Source organism: Sciurus carolinensis, chromosome 8 (genome assembly GCF_902686445.1).
Source record: "Sciurus carolinensis chromosome 8, mSciCar1.2, whole genome shotgun sequence".
Taxonomy (NCBI): domain Eukaryota; kingdom Metazoa; phylum Chordata; class Mammalia; order Rodentia; family Sciuridae; genus Sciurus; species Sciurus carolinensis.
The window spans coordinates 38,030,709-38,053,208 of NC_062220.1; the positions used below are offsets into that span (position 1 = coordinate 38,030,709).

At 33.4% G+C, this 22,500-nt stretch overlaps 1 protein-coding gene across 7 annotated transcripts in view; it reads right to left on the reverse strand.

The window, feature by feature from the left end:
* Positions 1–22,500, reverse strand: part of Foxp2 (forkhead box P2) — a 545,442-nt gene that overhangs the window by 4,671 nt on the left and 518,271 nt on the right. For all 7 annotated transcript variants that reach the window (XM_047561345.1, XM_047561344.1, XM_047561343.1 and 4 more), the window contains 2 exons: positions 22,287–22,356; positions 21,380–21,543 (listed from right to left, as the gene is read on the reverse strand). In XM_047561345.1, coding sequence (XP_047417301.1) covers positions 21,380–21,543; positions 22,287–22,356 — 234 coding nt within the window. The remainder of the gene's footprint in view (positions 1–21,379; positions 21,544–22,286; positions 22,357–22,500) is intronic.

Consider the following 22,500-nt stretch of genomic DNA (forward strand, 5'->3'; position numbering starts at 1 on the left):
TGAAACAGTGCCCTTGGATTAAATTCCCAGTACTACAAAAATGAATACATATATATGTATATGCATATATCATCATATATATGAAAAAATATTTAGAGAAAATAAAAAGTGCTATCAAATTCTGATTATTTTATCACTAGTTTTATATGGTTCAGTAATATTTCAGTTTAATTAAAAATATCATCTTCCTTTTGATATTCCTAAACCTTACTAGGTTACCTGGGGGAAAGAAGGGTTGGAGGGATCAGTTGCTTCAGCAGTTCATCTTTTCCTTAGAAACTGTATTAAGATTTCAGAACACCGTAACTGCTATTAGTGGGGTATGTAGGTATAAAGAACAGTGCATAAAAGTCAGTCGGGAAAGCCAATTCTGGGGTGACTGTTCCTAGAAGTGTTCTGACATTTTGCATGCATGGGCAAAGAACACTAAAATTTCCCAAATGTATCAAGTGATGATCAGCTTTAATCTCTCAATTCTCTGTACAGATTACTCCCTAGGGATAGGTTAGAGACTATGGGAAGAGGCCATTATAGGGACATTATTGCACACTGTGGGGTAAATCATGAAATTATATTGTCACCAATACAAATAAAAAGCCAAGAAGAGAGAGTTTGTCATTGACATTTAATGAAACTGAAGTTATTGTGCTTACATTTTATGTACCAAAAACTTGTACTAAATCTGAAGCATTGTACTGTTGATATAAGGAAAACGGTTGTAGTCTGAAGTCTCTAAAGCACTATTTATGGTCCTGTATGACAAATTAATAAGTTAAAAAAAACCCCACAGTCCCTGGAATAATTCATTTTATGTATTAAAGAATAACTTATAAAGGAGGAAAGCAGCATTTCTACTGTAGGGATATGACCAATGTGATGATACTATCTTGTGTGATTAATAAACAATTTGGTCCTAGTGAAAGATACCATCCTTGGAATTAGAAATGTACAGTTAGGCAAATGTGTACCACAGGGAAAGGGAAAGATCTGTGTGTATGAACGTGCCACTCATGCACCAAGAGTGACTTCAGTGTGGCAAAGGCCTGCAGTGGTAAAGGCTGATTGCAAGAACTGTTTGAAACACAGATCCAACTACTGTGACTGAAAAAAATCACCAACTGAACTCAGTAACCACTTTGACTAAATGTTTCACTGAACTAGACACTAGTTTGAGTAAAAGGACTGATGAGCCAACTAGTTATTACATTATCTTGTAGACATGTCTAGAATTTTAAACATTTATTAAATCCAGTGTTAATATTCCCAAAGTACCCTCTAAAATATACAAATGAATTGTTCTAATGAGATTACTTGTGAAAGTTCATATTCATTTAATGACTTTTATAAAAAATGACATTTTGATTTAATAATAGTTATAAGTTGAATTGATAATTTTACATTCTCCTGGTTCAATCTGGGATTCAGAACATTTTAGTGAATGCTAAACTCTAAGTACTAGAAATAATTAGAATAAACTCCTAAGGTTAATATAATAGTACCTTTTTCTGAGTAGGTGTCATGACTGACCTGTGAATATTTAAAAATTTTAAACTTGGTTGAATATTTCTAAACAGATATTGAGCAACTGTCAAGTTGTATAGATAGATGTCTAGCACTATTGTAATGGATGGATCTTAAAATAATTAACATTATTTTGGGCATCTTATAATTTTAGCTAAAGGTTTGACCTCTGATGCAGTGGTTGGTGTGTCTTAGTACCCTTAGAACTTTCCTAATCTCCTGCTCTAAACAGGTAATATTATGTTTATCTGGTTTGTCTGTTTACCTTTCTGAGTTTTGTTGGAATAAAGACCCTTGTAGGAAAGTTTCAAATTTACAATAAAGAAGAATAAAAGTTTACAATAAAGAAGAATAAAAGTGGATGTACTATCAAAACAAGCATATAGAGAACAAGTTTTCTAAAAGGATAATTAGAAGGGTATGTTCCATTGCATTCTCAGGAAATTTTAAATGCAAGGACTTTATTTCATCTTAGCGCTGCCCAGTACAAAAATATGTTAAATTTAGACATAGGGAATTGAAACACAATTAAGACAATGGGCTTCAGTCATTCTCAATTCCTGGCCTTGACTTAACTATACACAATAGTATTTCTGAATAATAACTTCATTCCAGAGTCAAATCACCATTTTTAAAACATTGTACTCAATTGTTATTGCAAGTCATTTTTCATGTTGACTTGGTGTCTTTGCTGTTGACTCTGCATGTATATACAGGCCCTGGAATTCCCTGCTATCCCCAATCCTACATATTCACACCGGATCTACTGTTTAGGGACAATTCGTACAGCGTTGACTCCCCAAACACACTGACCTGCCCAACTTGTTCTGATGTTCTACTTGGACCTTCTAGGGCATTTTTTTTTTTTTAAACTGATCATTCTGTGCTCAAAACAACAGAAACTCTGAATCCTAAAACTGTATCAAAGATAAAGATTTTTATTCCAAGTTTCTATTTTACAGATCAGAAAACAAGTGACGCTCCGGGTGTTTGAACGTAGGCACCACCTGGATGTGCACATGTGCTGGCCTCAGAATGCTTCCTGCAACCTTGCTGTGCCTACTGTCCCATATCGCCCTTATTACTTTCCTTTGGCAAGTATACCCTGTCGTGTTGACTAGATTGTGACCTTTACAGGTCAGGACACCTACACACAGAGCAAGCAGTCAATGTAGGTTGATTCCATAAATTATGTACCACCAAGTCATTAAGAGTCTCATTTGCACTAACTCTAAAAGAGAAAATTTTTCCTTGGAATTTTAGTATTTTCACAATTAGTGAAGAAGATAACACAGATGGAAAGGGGCAAATAAACTTTTTCCCTTATGTCCACATAAGTGGACTACTAACTTACTAAATAAACTAAACCAAAGTCGACAATTACCAATGCTCAATTGTTAAAAAATCTGACTGTCACCAATACAACATCTAAAAAGAAATTGAAAGTCACAAGAGAGAACTGAGCATTCCTGGAAATAAAACTGTGTGGAAGTTACAATATCTATGCCTATTGATTGGTGGCATCCTTTTCAACAAACATATAATTTTATTATTATTATTATCTCATACTATTGATATACAATAATTTCATATTATCAGTTCTCTCACTTGGGGAACTCAAAGTGTTCCATGTTTTAATCTGCATATTATATGCCAATTCAGAAGAAATGGAATACAATGAAACTGCATGTCTTCTGTGGATTGCAGGGTAAATAGAGAATTAGTCTCCTCTTTTGATAATTAGCAATGTCTTTCTCTTCTTGCCCCCAATACAGGATTTGATAGTCATGTAATTAAGTCCTAAAAAAACCAAAACTGTCTGTGATGTCCATTTTTCCAAATTCTTCAAGGTACCATGCTCTATATCACTATAGGGTAATTAAGTTTTCTTCTAGGAAAAAAATGCTCCCATTATAGATATTTCTCTGGCAATTTTAACAAAATAAAAGAATCCCCTTAAAAAGACCCTCTCTCTTCCATGCTACCAGTTCTTTATTATAGATCCTCTTCTCAGGTAGAAACATCAAAAGGTTTTTAATGACAAGAGTATAAATTAGTATAATAAATTTTATGTAGTTAGTATTTTGATTAACTTGTAAGTGTATCAAAAAGTAATGCTGAATTTATGATTACACAAATGATATGCCTTTACGCCATGTACAAACAGAGAAACAACATGTATCCCATTTGTTTACAATTAAAAAAAAAAGTAATGCTGCATATTCAGTCATCTGATTAATAATCTTTTGTCAGGTAGCAGTGGTTAAGTGGTTAAGAATGTAGCATTTAAGGGGCTGGGGTTGTGGCTCAGTGGTAAAGCACTTGCCTGGCATGTATGAGGCACTGGGTTTGATTCTCAGCACTTTGTATAAATAAATAAATTAAATAAAGGTCCATTGACAACTAAAAAATATTAAAAAAATAATATTGCATTTAAGAATACAGTGGGCTTTGAGGATGAAATGCTTGGATTTGAAGCTGGACTCTTTTCCTCCTTGCTCTGGAATCTTGGAGAAGTTATATACCTCTCTGTTCCTCATTTCTTTACTCATAGAGCATAGTCAAAAACAATATCTATCTTCCACAACTGTAATGAGGAATAAAAGATCATGCACACAATTAAAGTAGTACCTGTGTCATGTGATCAATTATAACCTTACATAATGATGTGATTATATAGTGATGTGATTATTACCTCATATGTTTTTTGGAAGATATGGCATAAATACATGAAATTAATTTTGAAACAGTATATGAGCTTAGGTTGCTCTAAAATATTTTAGTTCCTCTCCCCAACATGAGATGTTTATTATCAGAAAAGTCAAAATGGAGACATACATGCCACACACTTCAGATATCAAGCATTAGCATTATTAAGGTAAGACTAGCTAGATCTCCTTAAAAGAATATTTAAGGCAATAAACACAACATAGTACTGTTGAAAATGGATTATTTACCAGCACATCTCTGATCACTAAAACACTAAGCCAAAAGCCCAGGTCATTTCTCAAATCATTTTTAGATCACACAGAAAGTAAATTTCAAAGCAGAAGGGCCATCACTGAAACTCTTTGTATACAGAACGCCCACATTTATTCTCCTGGGTTATCCACCTCAGGTGTCATCATTAGCTTGTCATTAAAATCATCAACACAGAATGGTCCAGGCTTGCATTATGTACATTTGGCTTATTAAGTTCTGATAATACATATTTATTAAGGAAATCAATGTAAAACACATCAATCAAATGATGTAAAAAAAGCATAAATGCAAAAAAAAAAGATGCAAAAAGCATCAATCTCAATTTGGCAAGAAAAACCAATAACATATTACCACTATTTCCTCTACAGTCATCAATTTTACAAAAATTTTTAGTATCACTACTCAGAATGCACCCTGAGATTTTAATACTACAAGAACTTTTAGTTTAGAATGGGAGAGATATGTGCTCAATAAACTGCAACTTTGCCAGCCATAAGTGTTTTAGAAGTAGCAATTATGTAATAGAGGAGGAAGAGGTTATTTGACTCTAAGAACCCCAATGCTGTAACAGCATTAAAATACACCTGTATTCCTAATGGAATTCCTGAAAGGCAGGCAAGAGCAACTTAGGGGGCAATAAGAGAGAAACTGTTGGCCATCCTGGCTATAAAACTCTTTCTGGGGGGCTGGGGTTGTGGCTCAGTGGTAGAGCACTTGCCTAGCATGTGTGAAGCACTGGGTTCAATTCTCAGCACAGCACACAAATAAATAAAGGTTCATCAACAACTAATAAAAAGTTTAAACAAAATAAAATAAAAACTCTTTCTGGAATTGAACATCTCTCCATGGATGGTGTAGCAGACCCTCATTATGTCATTTCCCTGCTGATATGGAATTTCTGATATGGAATTTCTGCACTGCTTCCTTTAGCTTCAGGACAGAGGGGCCTGATACTAACATTGCTGGAGTCCTTAATAATAAACAAAGCAGAAACTACCTCGAACAAGTAGAACTAGTCATTTCAGGAATATAACAGATGATACATCTGAATGACTCAGTTTGAGAATTTTTAAAAAAATACTTCTAAATATATTGAAAACAACTAATCAGGTTAGTGAATTTTTAGTGTCTTATCTTTGAGATTTGAATAAAGAACAATTAAGTAAGCCTATCTTTATGTAACTTAAGGCAGGAGTATGAGGATTCTGGATTAGATGATCCCCCCAGCTACTCATTTGTTTATTGGGCACATACTGTATGCCAGGTGTTTCTATCATGACAGACACGGGAGCATAACCTCACGAAAGGACAGAGTGCATAGTCAGGTGGAAGTAAATATGTCTACCTCAGTGACAACTTCAGTAGTTCTTCCAAACCTGATAAATATGTCAGGTTTCTTTAAGTGGATATCAACGTAAATTCAATTTTGCTTTAAAATCTACATGGTGCACAACCATAGAAACAAAAAGATGTACCCCATTTGTGTACCATGAACCAAAATGCAGTCTGTAAAAATTAAAAAAAAAACCCTAAAAAAAAAGTATGCTATCCATTCCGTAAATAATGGACATTTCTTCAAAACAATACAGTGATTCATTGTGAATATTCTAAAAATTATGTCCATGAACAAGGAGACTTTAAATTCCTATTCCTTTTTAAAAAGTGAGACCCTTCTATTTACTTGAGAAAAGAAATGATTTATATTTCCTGCTCAAAGGTGCATAGCCACCTCCTAATCTGATATAATTTATATTTGGGACAATCAGAAAGATACTTTGACCTTCTCTAAATAATTGTAGGAAAAGAAGTATTAGTGATGGAGATACAATGTTTGTTGTTATCTCCTGACAGAGGTACGAAGTCAGTAAGTAAAATGGGTGTACTCCTAGAAAGATAAAAGTTACTTTTTGTTAGAAGTGAAAGGAAAAAAAATTCCATCAACAAACAGGATGTGTAAATCACTGGGCGAGGGCAAATATGGACAATAGTTCCTGTTCTCACAGTTTTTAATGTAACAGGGGAAGACATTAAACACAAGTAACTCTGATACAAGGCAAACAGATGGATGCCACAGTAGAGAAAGTGGGAAGGGGAGATCAATTCTGATAATACACAGTTCACAAATGTTGTGTGAGGGAAGTGCTACTTCAGGTAAGCTTCAAAATGCATGAAAATCACCACTATGCACAGAGGAGAGAAAGGACAGTCTGAGTGGAAATGGGAGAAGTGGAGACTCTTAGATGTGTTTTGGGAACACTGAGAGTACATGGGGATCACGGGAAAGCAGCCTGGTAAACAACAACAACAATAAAAGGAAAGGGAACAAAGTCAGCTGGTAAACAGCCATGAGCTGCGTTTTTACCAAATATACATTTATTCACTTTTGGCTGAACGTCTATTGATGGCTTTTGAACCAGCAAATGAAAAGACAGAAGAAGATGCAGGAGGATGATTGTGCAAAATGTAAGAATCAAGTACGGAAAAGTGAAAAGTAGTGAAAGTGATTGGGAGGGTACTAGAAAATGCAGGAAGGTAACAAGGCTGTTCAAGGCAGCAGGACTAGAAATGTGGGAGAAGTGAAGAAGTTAGGCATAGGTTGAGGGGTAAAAGTCTTTGCATCTACTGCTCTTACATTTATATGCATGTGAAATACTTCCTTTTTATACTAAAGGAGATAGGAGGTCCTATATCCATGTCAAAAAATAATGAAATTAAAAACACATCATGGTTTTTCCTAACTCTTACGCAATTTTGATCAATTTTTGTATTTGTTGACTGTAATTGTTCAAGGAGACAGCACAGCAGGTATCAGAAAATTGGATAACAGGAAGTGGAAGATGGGAAGATACTGAAAATTAATTTTGTAGGATACTAGTAGTAATGACAGTTACAATAATATTGACACTTGGCCTCTGGGAGTTTTATTGATTTTTAATTTTTATACTGTGTTCCTCAGTCATTGTAAAGAAAAATATATTTTAACCCAATATTTAGAGAACAGAATATAATGTTTTGCTACTTTTTCAAATAAAAAAAAGTCTCGTTCCAAAGAATAACAAAAGAGAAGTAAGCCTTTTTATCTCAGTTTAATTTTTTAAAATTAAAATTAAATATATTTTAACTGATAAAGACATAGAATTATGTATTCGTGGGATAACATGTGATGTTCCAATACGTGCATACATTGTGTAACATTTAAAATAGGTTAAACATGTCTATCTGCTCATTTACCATTTCTTTATGGTGAAAACATTCAAAATTCTTTCTTTCAGCTTCTTGAAATATACAGTATGTTATCATTATCTATAGTCACCCTGCTGTGCAACAGCATACCATGACTTTGGAAGAAGTAAGCCTTTTCAAAGTAGGTAACACACACACCCTTGAGAGTCTTGCTAAGCATTGCTAAATAAATGGTGAATTTTGTAGATGTTCCTTTACATCATTAATTTGAAGATTAATCAACTCCAATGTGTGGTTTCCAAACTCCCGCACAATCTCCTCCTGCAGGAATTCCTCTCTAGGAGCTGTTACCTCTTGGATGAATGTGGCTGAATGAGATCCTGCTCTTGTCACCTTGGCTCATATCCTCTCCCTCCATCCTCTTTCCACATCCCTGCCTAATACTAGGTTGAAGCACTGAAGATTTTCTATTTTTATGGGCAAACAAAACAATTGAATATCTGTAATTTCATAAAGCTCAACTAAAAATCAATTTCATATTCAGCCATATCCTTCATGAAGTTGTTTTGATTTCCTGTTTCATGTGCACACTTATATTTCTGACTTTGCAATTTGTGACTCTTTGCACCCCTTCCGTTTGGTCTGTATTATTACCATGTATTTATCCTTTTATGCGATTGTCACCTCTGTATATACACAGATCATCTACCATGGTATCTAGTAGAATAGGCTGCACATAGTAGGTGCTCTATACAGGCTTGTTCAACAAATGATCAGTTGATTTTTATATTCTAGTTAATCTCTCAGTTTTATAGCCACCCTCAGTAACAGTATATGCCCAAACCACAGAGGACTAGCTACATTAATACACTGATTTATTGCCTCAAGAAATGTGTTGCTTCTTTTGTTGTGAAATTTATAAGGACCTAAGGCATCAATGAAGGCAGTAGAAATGTTAATGTCTGCCTGCACCCTAAAGCAAAGAGTCGAATTACAACGGGAAAGTTTATCTTTTTAGATTGTGGTCACACAGTAAATTCCCTGGAGGAATGTAAATTGTATCCACTTTCTCTTTACTCAAGACTAAGTAAAAGTTCTTATAAACTGTTCCTGTTTTTCTTTAGAATAAGAAAATACTATGAAAAAATTTCCCAAACTGAGATGTGCAAAATACATTTAAGTCAACGGATGTGAGATTATAGAATGGCAACAGTGTGTTCTCCTCTTTTCTTATTTAGATATTATCAAATGTGAGGATTAAAATATTTACATTTGCATAAGACTCCAGAATCAATCCCTTGCTCTGCAATAAAAAGTAAATAAAATACAATAAAATAATTTATATATTGTTATAATTTATGAGGGACTCAATGGCATGATGCAATTTGATCAGGCCTATTTAGAAATGTGATATTTATTCATACCATGAATCTAGGGCTCAGGATGTAACTCAGTGGTAGAGCACTTACCTAATATGTGCAAAATCCTGGGTTCAATCCCCAGTACAGATGGTGGGGGTGAATATCATGAAACTAATGTTAAAAATTTTGTCTTTAATTTTATGACAGATGTCAACAAATGCCATGAAGAAAAACTTTTACGGATCACATCTACAATATGGGCAATTTCAGGCAATGCAAAGTAAATTTTATCAAAGACAAATCAAACTAAATTTTAGCTTACGTTAAGAATACTTTTATGTGGTTTAGTTGTAAACTCTTATATACTTTCTTCACATAATTCTATTTATTTGAGGACATTTTTGGAACATTTAACATAGTATGCCTCTTAAAAGAGCAATAAACATCTTTTTATAAAGAAATATCATACATCTATTTAAAAATCCTACACAGATAATTTTTAACCTTTCCCACTTCTTAGCACACTTGGAAGATTGAATACACTTCTATCAGCAACTGTAGATCACTGTTATAAAATACACTACTCCTCAATACTCAAAACAGAATTAGGGTTTTGATTCTTTAATATTGCTACAAAAACTGGATGTTATTTGTCCCAATTCAGCAATCTGAGTCCAGTAAAACAAACTTATGTATACGGTACTTTAAGAAATTTACTGAATGTATTGAAATACACATAAGCTATAAACCATGCATCTTATTATCCACTGTTTACTGCATAGAATTTTTCACTTGATTTTAAATTGTCTTGATCCTTACATCGAATAAATTTTGTTTCCATACCTTTAACTCACATTGCATATATTAAGTTCAATTATAGTTATACAAATTCTTTTTTCTCTTATTTATTATTATGTTGCTTAAAAACATCAAAATAGACTGAATATTGCTATGGGTATATGTTTTCATTGATTTTCATAGGTTTTTCACTATTTCACAAAATTACATCAACATTTTTCTAGTTAAAAGGAAATTCCAGGACAAGATGAAATTTTCCTTTAACTAACTACCACATTTTTAATTTAGTACTTGGCACAAGGCTGTTGAATGATGATAACTATTGGCATCTAAGCATTTAAAATAATCAATATATATGATTAGCATTTTGATCTTCAATTTATATATGTTTGAGTACAGTTCCATTTAATTACTTCCATTCTGCCCAAATTGCAAAACTCTCCTGTTTACTCCATAAGTATTGTTTTGAAAACGTAAATGAATTCCAGAATATAAGCACAGAATTCTTTAAGATAGATTTGTTTTCATGAATCTCAGTTGTTGTTCTGTTTGTTTCTTTTGCATGGTTAACTCCTAGTCTTAATACATTGGAAGATATAATCATAGAAAGAGAAAAAAAAATTTAAGTGTTTTATTCAAAGACGAATTTTCATACAAAACTGGTAAAAATAATTGGTGTTCATCATTTAAAGAACATATGAAAAATGGAGATTGTAGATATTCAATTTCACTCATTTCCTTTTATATTCTAAAAGGAAATGATATAATTATATTTAAAATTTGATGGTAGTTTCATAAAAATTGCAAGTTTATAGTTATCTCCATTTGTATAAAGTCAGGATAAAATGAGAAACAATTCATTTTTCTTAAACCTATATAATTTTTAGAGGAAAATTTTATTTTTCTGTGTAGGAAGAACTTTAGTTTATTTAACATCACAGAAATAAGCTGATAGTAAAAATGAAATTAAAGTTTCAAATAGAAAAGCTTACTTTCAAAGGAAAACATTGTGTTAATGTTTTTAAAATGAGAACTGATCTTAGGCTAATGTGAATAATTTAAGGTATTTAAAGGGTTTTGAAGAAATTATTTCATGCTATTTAAGATTTTATTCTTTTGAAATGAAATACAGATTTTTCTATTAAAATTTAGATTTTACAGTATAAATTTAGGCATATTGGGGGAAATATTTAATTCTTTGTAGACACAAATAAGGTTACAATTATAAATAACCAGGAATGAAAAAGTAGTTCTCATTTTATCAACTAGAGCCATATTGATATAGTTTGAGTTTTTCCCACATTCTTATCTTTCAGGTCTGTTTACTTCACAGATTAAAATGCATTTGACACAAAAATGCTGGTGCTGAATGCACTGATCTTAGTTCTAAGTTGAATGAGTACACACAGAACTGCCACCACCAGGACAGTGGTCAGAATCATCACCCCGGTTCTATGGAAACAAAATTCTTCCGCCTGTCTTTTGATGAAAAGGAAAATATTCCTTCCTGAAGAAATGCACAACCATGAAAAGGTGGTTCACAACTTGGAGTAAGTGGATGATACCTTACTCCATGTGTACATGTGTGGTTTGCTCTTTCCAGGATAGCAGTAGAAAATGCCCTGCTAAATTCCCCACACCTTTTCACCCTGGCTAGAGATACACAGAAAATAAATTTTAATTTTCACTTTAAAGACAGAAGGTAACTTTAATCCTATTATATTCAATAAATCTTATTCTTCTATATTCTATCTTTTTTTAAAAAATGCAGCCATTTAATTTTTGATTGCAAAGGGATATTATTTTCAGATACTTATAATAAAAATGTCCCTTCTAAGTTTTGTTTTTTGCCGTACTAGAGATTGAACCCATGATGCTCTTCACTGAGTCACATTCCCAGAGATCTTTATTTTATTTTATTTCATTTCATTTCAGTTTTAAAGACTTGTTCTTACTGTTTCCCAGGCTGGCTGTGAATTTGTGATCCCCCTGCCTCAACATCTCAGACTACTTGGGATTACAGGCATGAGCTACTACAGTTGGCTCACATTTCATTCTTTTTTTAAAAATATTTTTATTTGTTCTAAATAGTTATATCTGACAGTAGAATGCACTTATGTATTTTGATAAATCATACAAAAATGGAGTATAATTTCTCATTTTTCTGATTGTATATATTGTAGGATCATATCGGTCATGCAATCATATGTACATGAGGGAGTAATGTCTGTTTCACTCTACTATCCTTCCTACTCCCAAACCCCTTCTCTTCCCTTTCCTCCCCTCTACCTAAAGTAACTATTCTTCCCTAGTGCGCCCCTGCCTCTTATTGTAAATTATCATCCGCATATCAGAGAAAACATTCGGCCTTTGTTTCTTTGGCTTTGGCACATATTTCATTCTTTTTAAAATATTTTTGTTAGTTGTTGATGGACCTTTACTTTATTTACTTATTTATATGTGGTGCTGAGAATCAAACCCAGTGCCTCACACATGCTAGGCAAGTGCTCTACCACTGAACCGCAACCGCAGTCCACATATTTCATTATTAATGACTCAGTTTATAATTCTAATCTTAATAGATTGGACTCTGAAGTAGAGTTCCAAATCTCATTTAAAGTCAATAAAAATTCTAAGAAATATAACAAAACATGGGGTAAGGTTATATGACATAATTTTGTAATTGCATTGCATATAATCTGTAACAAAATTTCTCTAAGATTTCCTGAAGTTGGTATCAACATTATATTGAAATTTGTTCAAATTTATGCAACATCGTTTAACAATCGGATTCTACATGATTTAAGAGTTTACTGCCAAATGATTTCAGACAGTTTTGCTGCAGCATCAATTTTAAAAAAGATTAAAACACAACAAAACTCTTTAAAATTTACCATATTTTTTTGAATTTATAAAATTGATTGCTGTGACCAAAGCAGCTATAATGGAATAAAAACAAAAATGCAATTACTTTGATCATTAATGAGTGCAAATACGTTGCTCACAATCTCATACTCAAGTAAGTTGTTCATTGAGTACAACTGATGCCATTCCATTTTCTGCCTCATAAATGGAGAATTTCAATAATATTCATTAGTGGCGCTAAGGACCCTTACACTTCTAATCTATTGGCAAGAGAAGTAAAAGCCTAAATCATATCTTGATACTTGCCCAGTAAGTCAGCTTTGCTGCTGATCTGAATCTCCTTTGAACCACCAATCCAAAAATTGTGTTTCTGCCTTGTTCTTTGGACCAAGTTTCAGTCAGTAATGGGATAGGAATATGGACATGTGAGTTATATGTCTCCATGTCTGTCTAATTCTGTTTGACAACTTGAAGATCTTGATTTCAAAGTCCTGAGTTGGGCTCTCTGGCTCTACGTATTGCTCTTGGATGTGGTTCATCTATTCTTCTGGACTGTTACCTACGTCTGCTTAGCAACCTGCCCCACCCAGTTAGATATTGCCCACCCACAGCTGGTTCTTGGTGAAGCTCTCTCCTGGGATATCCTTATAGAGACTATGTTCCACCAGGTTACGTATGGTTAATGTCACTAGGTCGATCTAATCTCTGAGACTGGCTTTTCTGCTGGGATTCCTTTGCTCAGATTAAACCACGGGACTGATTCAAACTGTGGTTTTCTCCTGAACTATGCCTGGTTAACTTGGTTCTAAATGTGAGAATGGAATAGGTAGTTAAAAACAATATGTGTCTTTTATTCTAAACCTAGTGTACTACCTCCTTCTCTGGTTTGCTAATTAACCAAAGGGGTCTTAGATTTACTGTTGCAAGTGTAATTTTATCTGTAATAAGATAACATTGTGTGACCAGTGATTCCCTGTCCTCCTGGCTTTTAAGTGTCTTGGGACTATCACTTTGTTTTCAGTCTTCAAAGATGAAGAGCAAAGTAAAAAAATGTTAATTTTCACTATTATGTTAAACTATCTGATCATCTGGTACTTATATAAATTACACTGATGCTTACATAAATTAATAATATCCTAATGATTGAAGTTACTTATGGAATATTTACGAATCCTGTGCTTACTGTGCTTATTGGTGTCAAAATTTTCAAGCATAGGGAATGGTAAATTTGAAATTCTGCCAAAGTCATCAAATATATGTCCACTTCCAAGTCCTATGTCAAAAGCTGAAGTCAAAATTCTGTATGCATATGTAAAATATTCATTTTTCCCTGATCTAGAAGCAGAAAAAATTAATATGACATTCTTTAACAATTTAGTCAACGATGCTTTGACCCTCAGAGGAAGGAAATTTTCGAAGGCTTGACTAATGTCAGTGTAAATGAAGATGTATGTTCTAACAAAGTATCTTCTTTAGATATAAAACAGAAGCAGTGAGCTACAATACTGTCAGCTAAAGTTGTCTGACACACTTTGCCTAAATTGTGGGATTTCACACCACGGATGTCACATAGCATCTGTATAGTTCTATAAAAATCCTTCAAAACCCTATAGGAACCCACAAATTTCCACAATTGGCACGGTGGGGATATAACACATTTTAGCTGAAGGTACTGTACCTCTGGGAGGATCTTTTTATTAAGAGGAACTAGAATGAGTTGTAAGTGCCACATATGGGGACTGGAATAATGTAAAAAAGAACAGCAGCTACTGATCCACACTTGTAGCACTTTAAAAAAGGGACGAGACGATAAAGAGCTGGCATCATCGTAAGCTCTGTACAATCACTTTGCAAAGCGATCTCAAAGCTAACTAGCAAAGTTAATGAAAAAGTTTAGAGATTAAATAAAAATGGAATTAAATCAGAACAAAAATTATAAAAGGCCTGCAAAGGTTAGGGGAAAAAAAAAGAAATTAAAGGTAACTGGAAAAGTGTTAATGAGAAAATCTGTGACAACATATGTGAGGCCAAAGATTGCTTTTATGTTTAGAACTTCATAACGCCACATAATGATCCAAAACATCAGCAAAAATAGTACAGGCTTAACAGGAATGAAAACAATGAGAGACAGAGCATTCCACTTGCTCAAGTTGTCAGTCACTTTCAACTGCTTTCCTCTGAAACACAGAGCCACTCCAATTTCTAATGCTTTTGTCCAGAGACAGAGATCTAAGATCTACAGGGATTTTATACAAAGTATCACCAACCAAAGGGGTAGGATCTGCAAATTCTACATGTGCCTGCAAACAGCGATTTAAATTTTAAGGCAGTCAATGAGAACAGAAGAAAGAAAGGTAATATTATATTTTATTTTCACTATGTTTTATGACAATTCACAGTTTAGATTTTCAATAATATTTTACAAAGTAGGGGTCTCAAAGTCCCTTTTAGCTGTCCTTGGGGACAGATTATGATTGGTCTGAGAGGTTGAAGCATAATTTTGGAATTACTTTGCCACTGAGACACTCAAGAAGCAGAGGATATTGCCAAGATGCCTGGAACATGTGGTGTACAGAAAGTTTTGGGCATGTAGAACATGCCTTCAACACACTGATTAAATAGATAAGTGTGATCTCTGTTGCAATACTGAAATAATATTACATTACTCCTTTTATATGATGCCTTTTATTTCCTTACCCTAAAGATTTGGCTTCTAAGGACCCAACGAATTTATTTACTACTCTTACATATAGCATATTAACATTCTCTATAGAATGTCATTAACTCAGACTTTAAATATTTGCCTTAATAAGAAGGAAAAATAATAATCACTGCAACTAATATAGAATATTTAGCAAGTAGAACTCTGAAATGACATGGAGGCTGAGGGAATGACACATAAGAAATGATCTAAAAGCGCAACAGTAGGAGACTCTAATAATCAGAAGGAGGACGGCATGCCAACAGGAGGCTCTGTGTGCAAAGGCCTCAATACAAAACCAGCTTGGAAGAACATTCATTTTGATCTCTAGAAACAAAATTTGGAAATATAAAATGAGAATCGCATTTAACATTTTACAAATGATATAAGCAGGCAAATCTGAGCCAACTTACTGAGAGTGAGGAGAAACAATTACTTCATAAAAAGAAACAGAGCTGAGCTGAAGATGGTGCATTTATCATTAAACTCCTCTTTTTGCCTCAGATTGGGAAGGAGCAAGCGAGTAACTGGTTCTGTTAGTATGAGTTCACCTTGCAGGTCTAGTACTTAATGCATGAGAGAAGAAAGTTAAATTCAAATTATTCCCACCCAACCACAACATCAATTCTAATTTAAAATAGTTTTTTAAAGAAGTAAACATGTACATAAAATAGGAAAAATGAAAGTGATTTTTATCCTTACAGAATTCTGAAAACCCAGACAATAAGGAACACAGGTGTGGGGGTACAAGCGGGAAAAGTGTTATAAATTACAATGATACTCAGCTCAGATTCTTGAAAGAAGTTTCCTTCAGTTCAGATCATGAATGATTCTGCAACTATGAATAGCAGCAGAAAATAAAGATTAAAAAAATCAGGTATTCATTTTGAAGCATCAAATAGCTGATTGAAGAGTCAAAGAAGTTTCAAAAATTCCTATGTATACAATGCCACCTGGCTTTACCCTTTCCAACTTTTCCCTAAAATCCTCTTAAACATTCTACTGCTATTTGTATTATAATATTTCAATACCTTTTTTCTTTTAATTCATTTTTGATGAACTGGATAAAATTTAATGTCTGAGAGGACAATCACACTGCAGGTCAGAGGGCCTGCCAGTTCCTATTCACATAAATTTGAACAATTATAAAATACGTATTAATTAAATAATTAAAACTAAAACTCAGAAGTATATTGTATCAATATTTAGAAGAAATATCTCAGTCCCTCATAAAGATGAACATTATGAGGGAGGGGGAATGGGGATAGGAAAGACAGTAAAATGAATGGGACATAACTTTCCCATGCTCATATGTGAATACATGACCAATGTAACTCCACATCATGCACAATCACAAAATGGGAATGTTATACTCCATGTATGTATGATATGTCAAAATACATTCTAAGGTCATGTGTAACTAAAAAGACAAAAATCCTTTTTTAAAGAGGAACATTATGTTTAGCTGTTGTTCCTAAAAATCTCCTTTGTTCTTCCCTTTTCAGGGCTCTGGGAGAATCATGGATTTTATTCTTGTGGGTGTTACTTTGTGAATTCAAACTATTTCTAATTAACTGTTGTTTCCAATTTGATTCTTCATAATCAGTATTATACCTTTATCAAATGCTTACTCAGTATATTAGAATGTGTAAAGGCTTTCATATAATATAGTTGTGCCCAAAAACATTGTCTATTCTTAAGGGACATACCATTAAGCTAGGAATATATGCAAAATGAGCATGCGTGTATGAATGGATGCTTGTGTGCCATGGCACACACATGTGCATACCCAAACACACCTGGTATTAATTCCAAATAATGGTATAAGGAGCAAGTCTCCTGGAATTGTGGGGCAGAGTGCAGGTTCTGACAGAAAAATTACTTGGAAAAGCCTCTTGGGAAGTAGACTAGTATAGTAAGAAAAGGCAGAATTTACCCAGGAAAAAGTACAAGAGAAGCAGATAAAGAAAAGGAAAGAAAGGCAAATAGTATATGACAAAGTAAATTCACAAGCTTGGCAAAAGCCTTCATTCAGGACTCTGTAAAAGTAAAAACTGAAAAGGAAGAAAAGTGTTAAAATGTAATGTGACATCTGGATGATAATCTGGAATCTCGTGTTCTGCAAAAATAATTTATAAGAAACACTAGCTCTCAATGTTTCTAATGCTTCATAACATCTTTCCTACCAAACTCAGGTATATGTCCATTTTCTACCATGTAGAATTTTACTATAATGTAGCTGAATAAAAGACCAAACAAACAGTCTCAGGTTTTCTCCCTGAAATATAAGAATATTTAAGTACTTTGATTCCACAATTAAAATTCTGAACTCATCATTTTCCCTTTTGAGCCTGTCCTTTGTGTGTCCTCAATTTCTTTGTGGGCTTTTAAAATGGCTATGATTTTTCCTCATTTTCCTCTTTATCCTCAGCTTTTAGTCAGTTGTCTTGTTCTGGTGTGCCTTTTCACAGCACTTCTTGTATCAACTGTTTTCCACTCCGAGTGTTATACTTAAGCCAGATATTCCATTCTACAAGTATTAATCTTCTGCTTCCAGTTCTACCAATTCTAGAATATCCAACTATACATAACTTCCATTACGGCATGACTCATTCAATACAATTTCAGATGATTACACTTCCTAATGTATAACTCATTGTATAAGAGTCAAGCTCAAAACATTAACAAGCTCCATTCTAATGAAAACATCCTGGTTTGATTTTAGGTTACTTACTAAATGTGAGTGAGTAGTCAGGCCCCACTTTCATGTATTCCAAATTCTATTTTTTCTTTATGCACTTAAATCCCTCCCTCTCCCTCTTTTCTAGACACATGAGTTCCTGATTCTGGTTTAGTATTTTTCTCTGTTTGAATTGTTCAATGCCCACAACTTCAGATAACATCTCCCTATCTACTGACTGTGAGTAATGTGCTCCCTATAATAAATTCCTCTGTCATACTGTTTTTCTGTTATTAATGTGCTTTCTTCCTGAATTATGAGAGGAGGTAGGAAGAAAAGGGATTATCTAGAAAATTGACCACAAATTTATAGACAGTATGAAAAGGTATTAAAACACTAAGTGCAAAACATGTTTGTATTATTTATAGTTTCATTTATAATAACAGAGGCATATTATAAGAAGGAACATAAGTCAGTACCTAAGAACACAGCACCATGAGGTACAAGGAGCAATCAGTATGCTCCAGGCACTCATTTCACCTGCAAGAACCTTATGAGGTAGGTTCTATTACTTAACTAATATTCAGCTGAGAAAACTGAGCAAAGAAAGGTTAAGTAACTTGCCCATTCCACTTAGCTATTAAGTTCTGGGTCTGGTATTGGAATGCTGGCAACAGATACAATGCACTGAAACCACCATAGTCAAAAGACTATTAACTGTGACTATTTATTGACTATTACTATTGATTATTGACCATATTTATAATTCTATCAGCAGACCAAACATCCTGTAAGACATGTACCATGACTTCATTTAAATATACACTATTTAAATGTTTCATCACAGTTTTTCACTTCTGTTTAATTTCCAAAGTACTTTTGAACTGCACTCATTTATATGAAACTAATTTGAACTGAGAAAATTTGGTCAATGTTTTTCCTTTGTCTCATAATGCAAAGTGGCTTAAGATTATTTAAGTATAAGCATCTTAAAATTATACAGATGAAGATACAGAATACTGAACTGATGTTTTATGAATATTTGACACCTAACATACAAAAGTTAATGATAACAGCAGAAACAGAGTGAAAGAATGAGTATTTACTCAATATTTTGCAAGTTAATTAAGAATTTAATTTTAATTTATGTTACTTAGGCAAAGACAAGATTTGGGCCCTCTCTAATTTTCTTTTCTGAAATCTATTTTCAATGAGCCAGGGAAAGCTTTCTTTTTATCTACAGAAGATATACATAAGTATTTTTTTCATATGCACTAACTCATAGAAGCATAAAATGTATGATGAATTAACTATGAACATTTTAATTTTATAAACCCATAGAAGCAGTACATCAGGCATTAAATATACAATTTTTATATATTGTTTTACACATACTATTATTTCTCTCAGATATTTCATGATTAAAGTTTAATTAAATTAATAATAAAATGAAAAATCTGAAATAGCAATTGCCAAATGAAAAATACTACTAACCTAACAATGCCATAACTTAGCCCAATTATTATTTCAGTTTCTAAAATATAGTGTTTAATAAACTATTTTATTAAATCATTAATTTTTTATTTTAATCTTCCTAATGCAGGACAATTACCTTAAAAAGTATTTCTTTACCTATCTTTGCCTGTGGTTTGCCACGACCTCTGTCTATTGCATGTGAGCAAAAGGTGCACCCATGGCTTACTGCACACGTCTATTATGAATGTCTTTCATTTCTCTGAAATAGGGCTTTTTTTAAGAGAGGAAAACAGGATCTAACTCTTGTTTGCTCTTTAAAGTTTTATTGTTTTAGCATTTTGTACAGGGAGTGAGCATTAGCATACTCAGGAGAACTGCTGAAAGTAAAAGGCCTCCAGCTACCCACTGCACGGCTGATAGGATAAAGCAGGGATATAAAAACTTTTGTCTGATTGCTCACTTTCCTTGTTTTAGACTACTGCTACTCTCAAGAGCATATATTCATGTTCTTTTTACTTCTAGTTTTATTACTTCTTTTGTATTATTTAATACATCTAAAGACACTTCCAAAAGACAAATTTTTCCATTTTGGAAAAGTAATGGTTTGGAACCTGATGAAACACATTAACAACGTCCACAGTGTTTTGTGCAAAGGTGATAGAGTAAAAGTGCTAAAGAGCAATTAGGCATATGATCTTAGAGACATTAATATGTTGAATAGAATGAAAATGTTTAAAAAAATGTCAACAAAAATAATATCTTGTGAAAGGTCAGATGAAAACGGGCACATGTAAAGATATTTTCATATTTCTCTTTTGGGTCTTTGATCAGATATTTAATGCAAAAATAAATAAATAAGAAAGTAAATATCAATGAGGGAAAGGACTAATCCTACATCAATAACTTGAAGTTAGATGTAGGGAATATGGACATAAGTTACAACTCATCCTGACCACTGAATGGTGTGTACATTTCATTATTCAGATTCTAATAGTTTTCCCTGAAATTACAAGATCTACTAGGATCAATACTTTTCAGTAAACAAGAAACGGATAGGCTTGACACTATTGAGTAAGATCAAGCATTTTTAAAAGTGTCATACACATTTCTGAAACCCACAATACATCAATTTTTAATACTTCCACTCTCTCAGCTCCATTAAAAAGATGGTAGGGGAAAGATTTTAGAGTAATTAATGATATAGTTAGCTGCTAAATATTAATAGGAACCGTAGTCTTGCATAAAATATAACATATAAACCTTGCCAATACAGACGCACCAGTAATTAAAGTTGAATATGTAATTACACTGATTTATAAGACAGGCAAAAAGTTACACTTTACTAGCTTCTATGTAAACTGTGGGTAACAGTTAAACTTTGCATTTTACGGTTTATAAAAATGGGCAATGTCTTGACTACAGTTCATAAATGGTTTAGAGACCTGTAATAGTAGTAAAAATTATGATAACTTATTCCATCATGAATATTCTTATTGCAGCACACAAACCAAACTGTGATAATGACCCATAAGACATAGATTCATCTTAGACACTATGCCCAGCGACTGTTACTAGTAGTAAGAATTTGTGAAGGATTGCTAGAACAATAATATAGGATGTTTGAGAGAATCTTTAAGATGTATTAAAACTGATTTTGATATATTTTTTCATCTTCTGAGCACAATACAGTTCAACTCCACTTAAACTAGTATTTTTTTACTTAAACATCATCCAAACTTCAGAAAAACAGTAAATTTTAGAAGCATATGAGTATATTTCCTTCCCCTTAGGGAGTCTGTTAACCACACTTACATGTGTGGCTGAGGTGAGCAGCCCGGACTGCTGTTCCCATTGCTGTCGATGTGGTCCAGGGAACCATTGAGGTCTTCATGGACAGCTTGCAGGAGGCCACTGGATGCATTATTGATCAGTCCGGGGTTACTTAGCAAAGGTAAACTGCTCTCTGCCAAGGCAGCCTAGTGAAATGGAGAGGGTGTAAGACAGCTTTTAAGATGCTCTTCAAAGTAATTTTAAAAGCATATATCTTCCTTTAGAAGTATTCAAATAAAATGTATGGGAAAAACAAAAAAATTCTAATTGGCCACCAGTGGCAGAGAAAGCAAAGAAACCAAGAGTGATGTGAACATATAAACAATAGTTCCAGCAGCAAACTTTCTTACTCATGTTTTAACCTTCCACATAATAAAATGTTGAATTCTTGCATGTTGTGAAATACTCCAGGATAATATAAGCAGTTGCTCTGCTTTTTAAAAATGACCAGAAGTTAACTCAAAATAAAGAAGTCCTGACATTTGCCTCCTCTGCATAAAAATTATATATTATAATTAAACTTTAAAGTTTTTGCCACAAGCACCATGTTCCCCAACACTATGATGTGAAATCATTTATGACAGCCTGGATAAATATTAATGCATAGCCACATGCATTTGCAAAAGCTTCTATCAATCTAGCATTTGCAGGAAAACCGAGTGTTCCAGATTTTGCCACAGGGTGTCCTTCTTGCTTCTTCACATCAAAAGTAGCTTGAATTAGAACCAGTGCTTTTCACAGTACTAGGTACTACAACTTACTTGGATGATGATAAACTATTAAGAACAATCACAAGCCCACCTAAATGCAAAGCATGCCAAAAAAAAAAAAAAAAAAAGCAAAACATTCAAAGAAAATAAAAATGGAAGAGTGCTTTTAATGATATTACCTGCAAACTGGCATTAAGAGCTGCTCCATAGCCTAAACTGGTAGGTATATTTTTTACTAAGGTTGGGCTTCTGGAAGAAAATATATACAGATGGTTTATAAATTAAAATATAAAATATGTGTATATTAATAATCTCAGCTAAAAAGGTATGTTCTGACTTGTTTCACAATCCTAGTCCAGAGTGGATATATCTAAGGCCACAGAAATAAGGTGA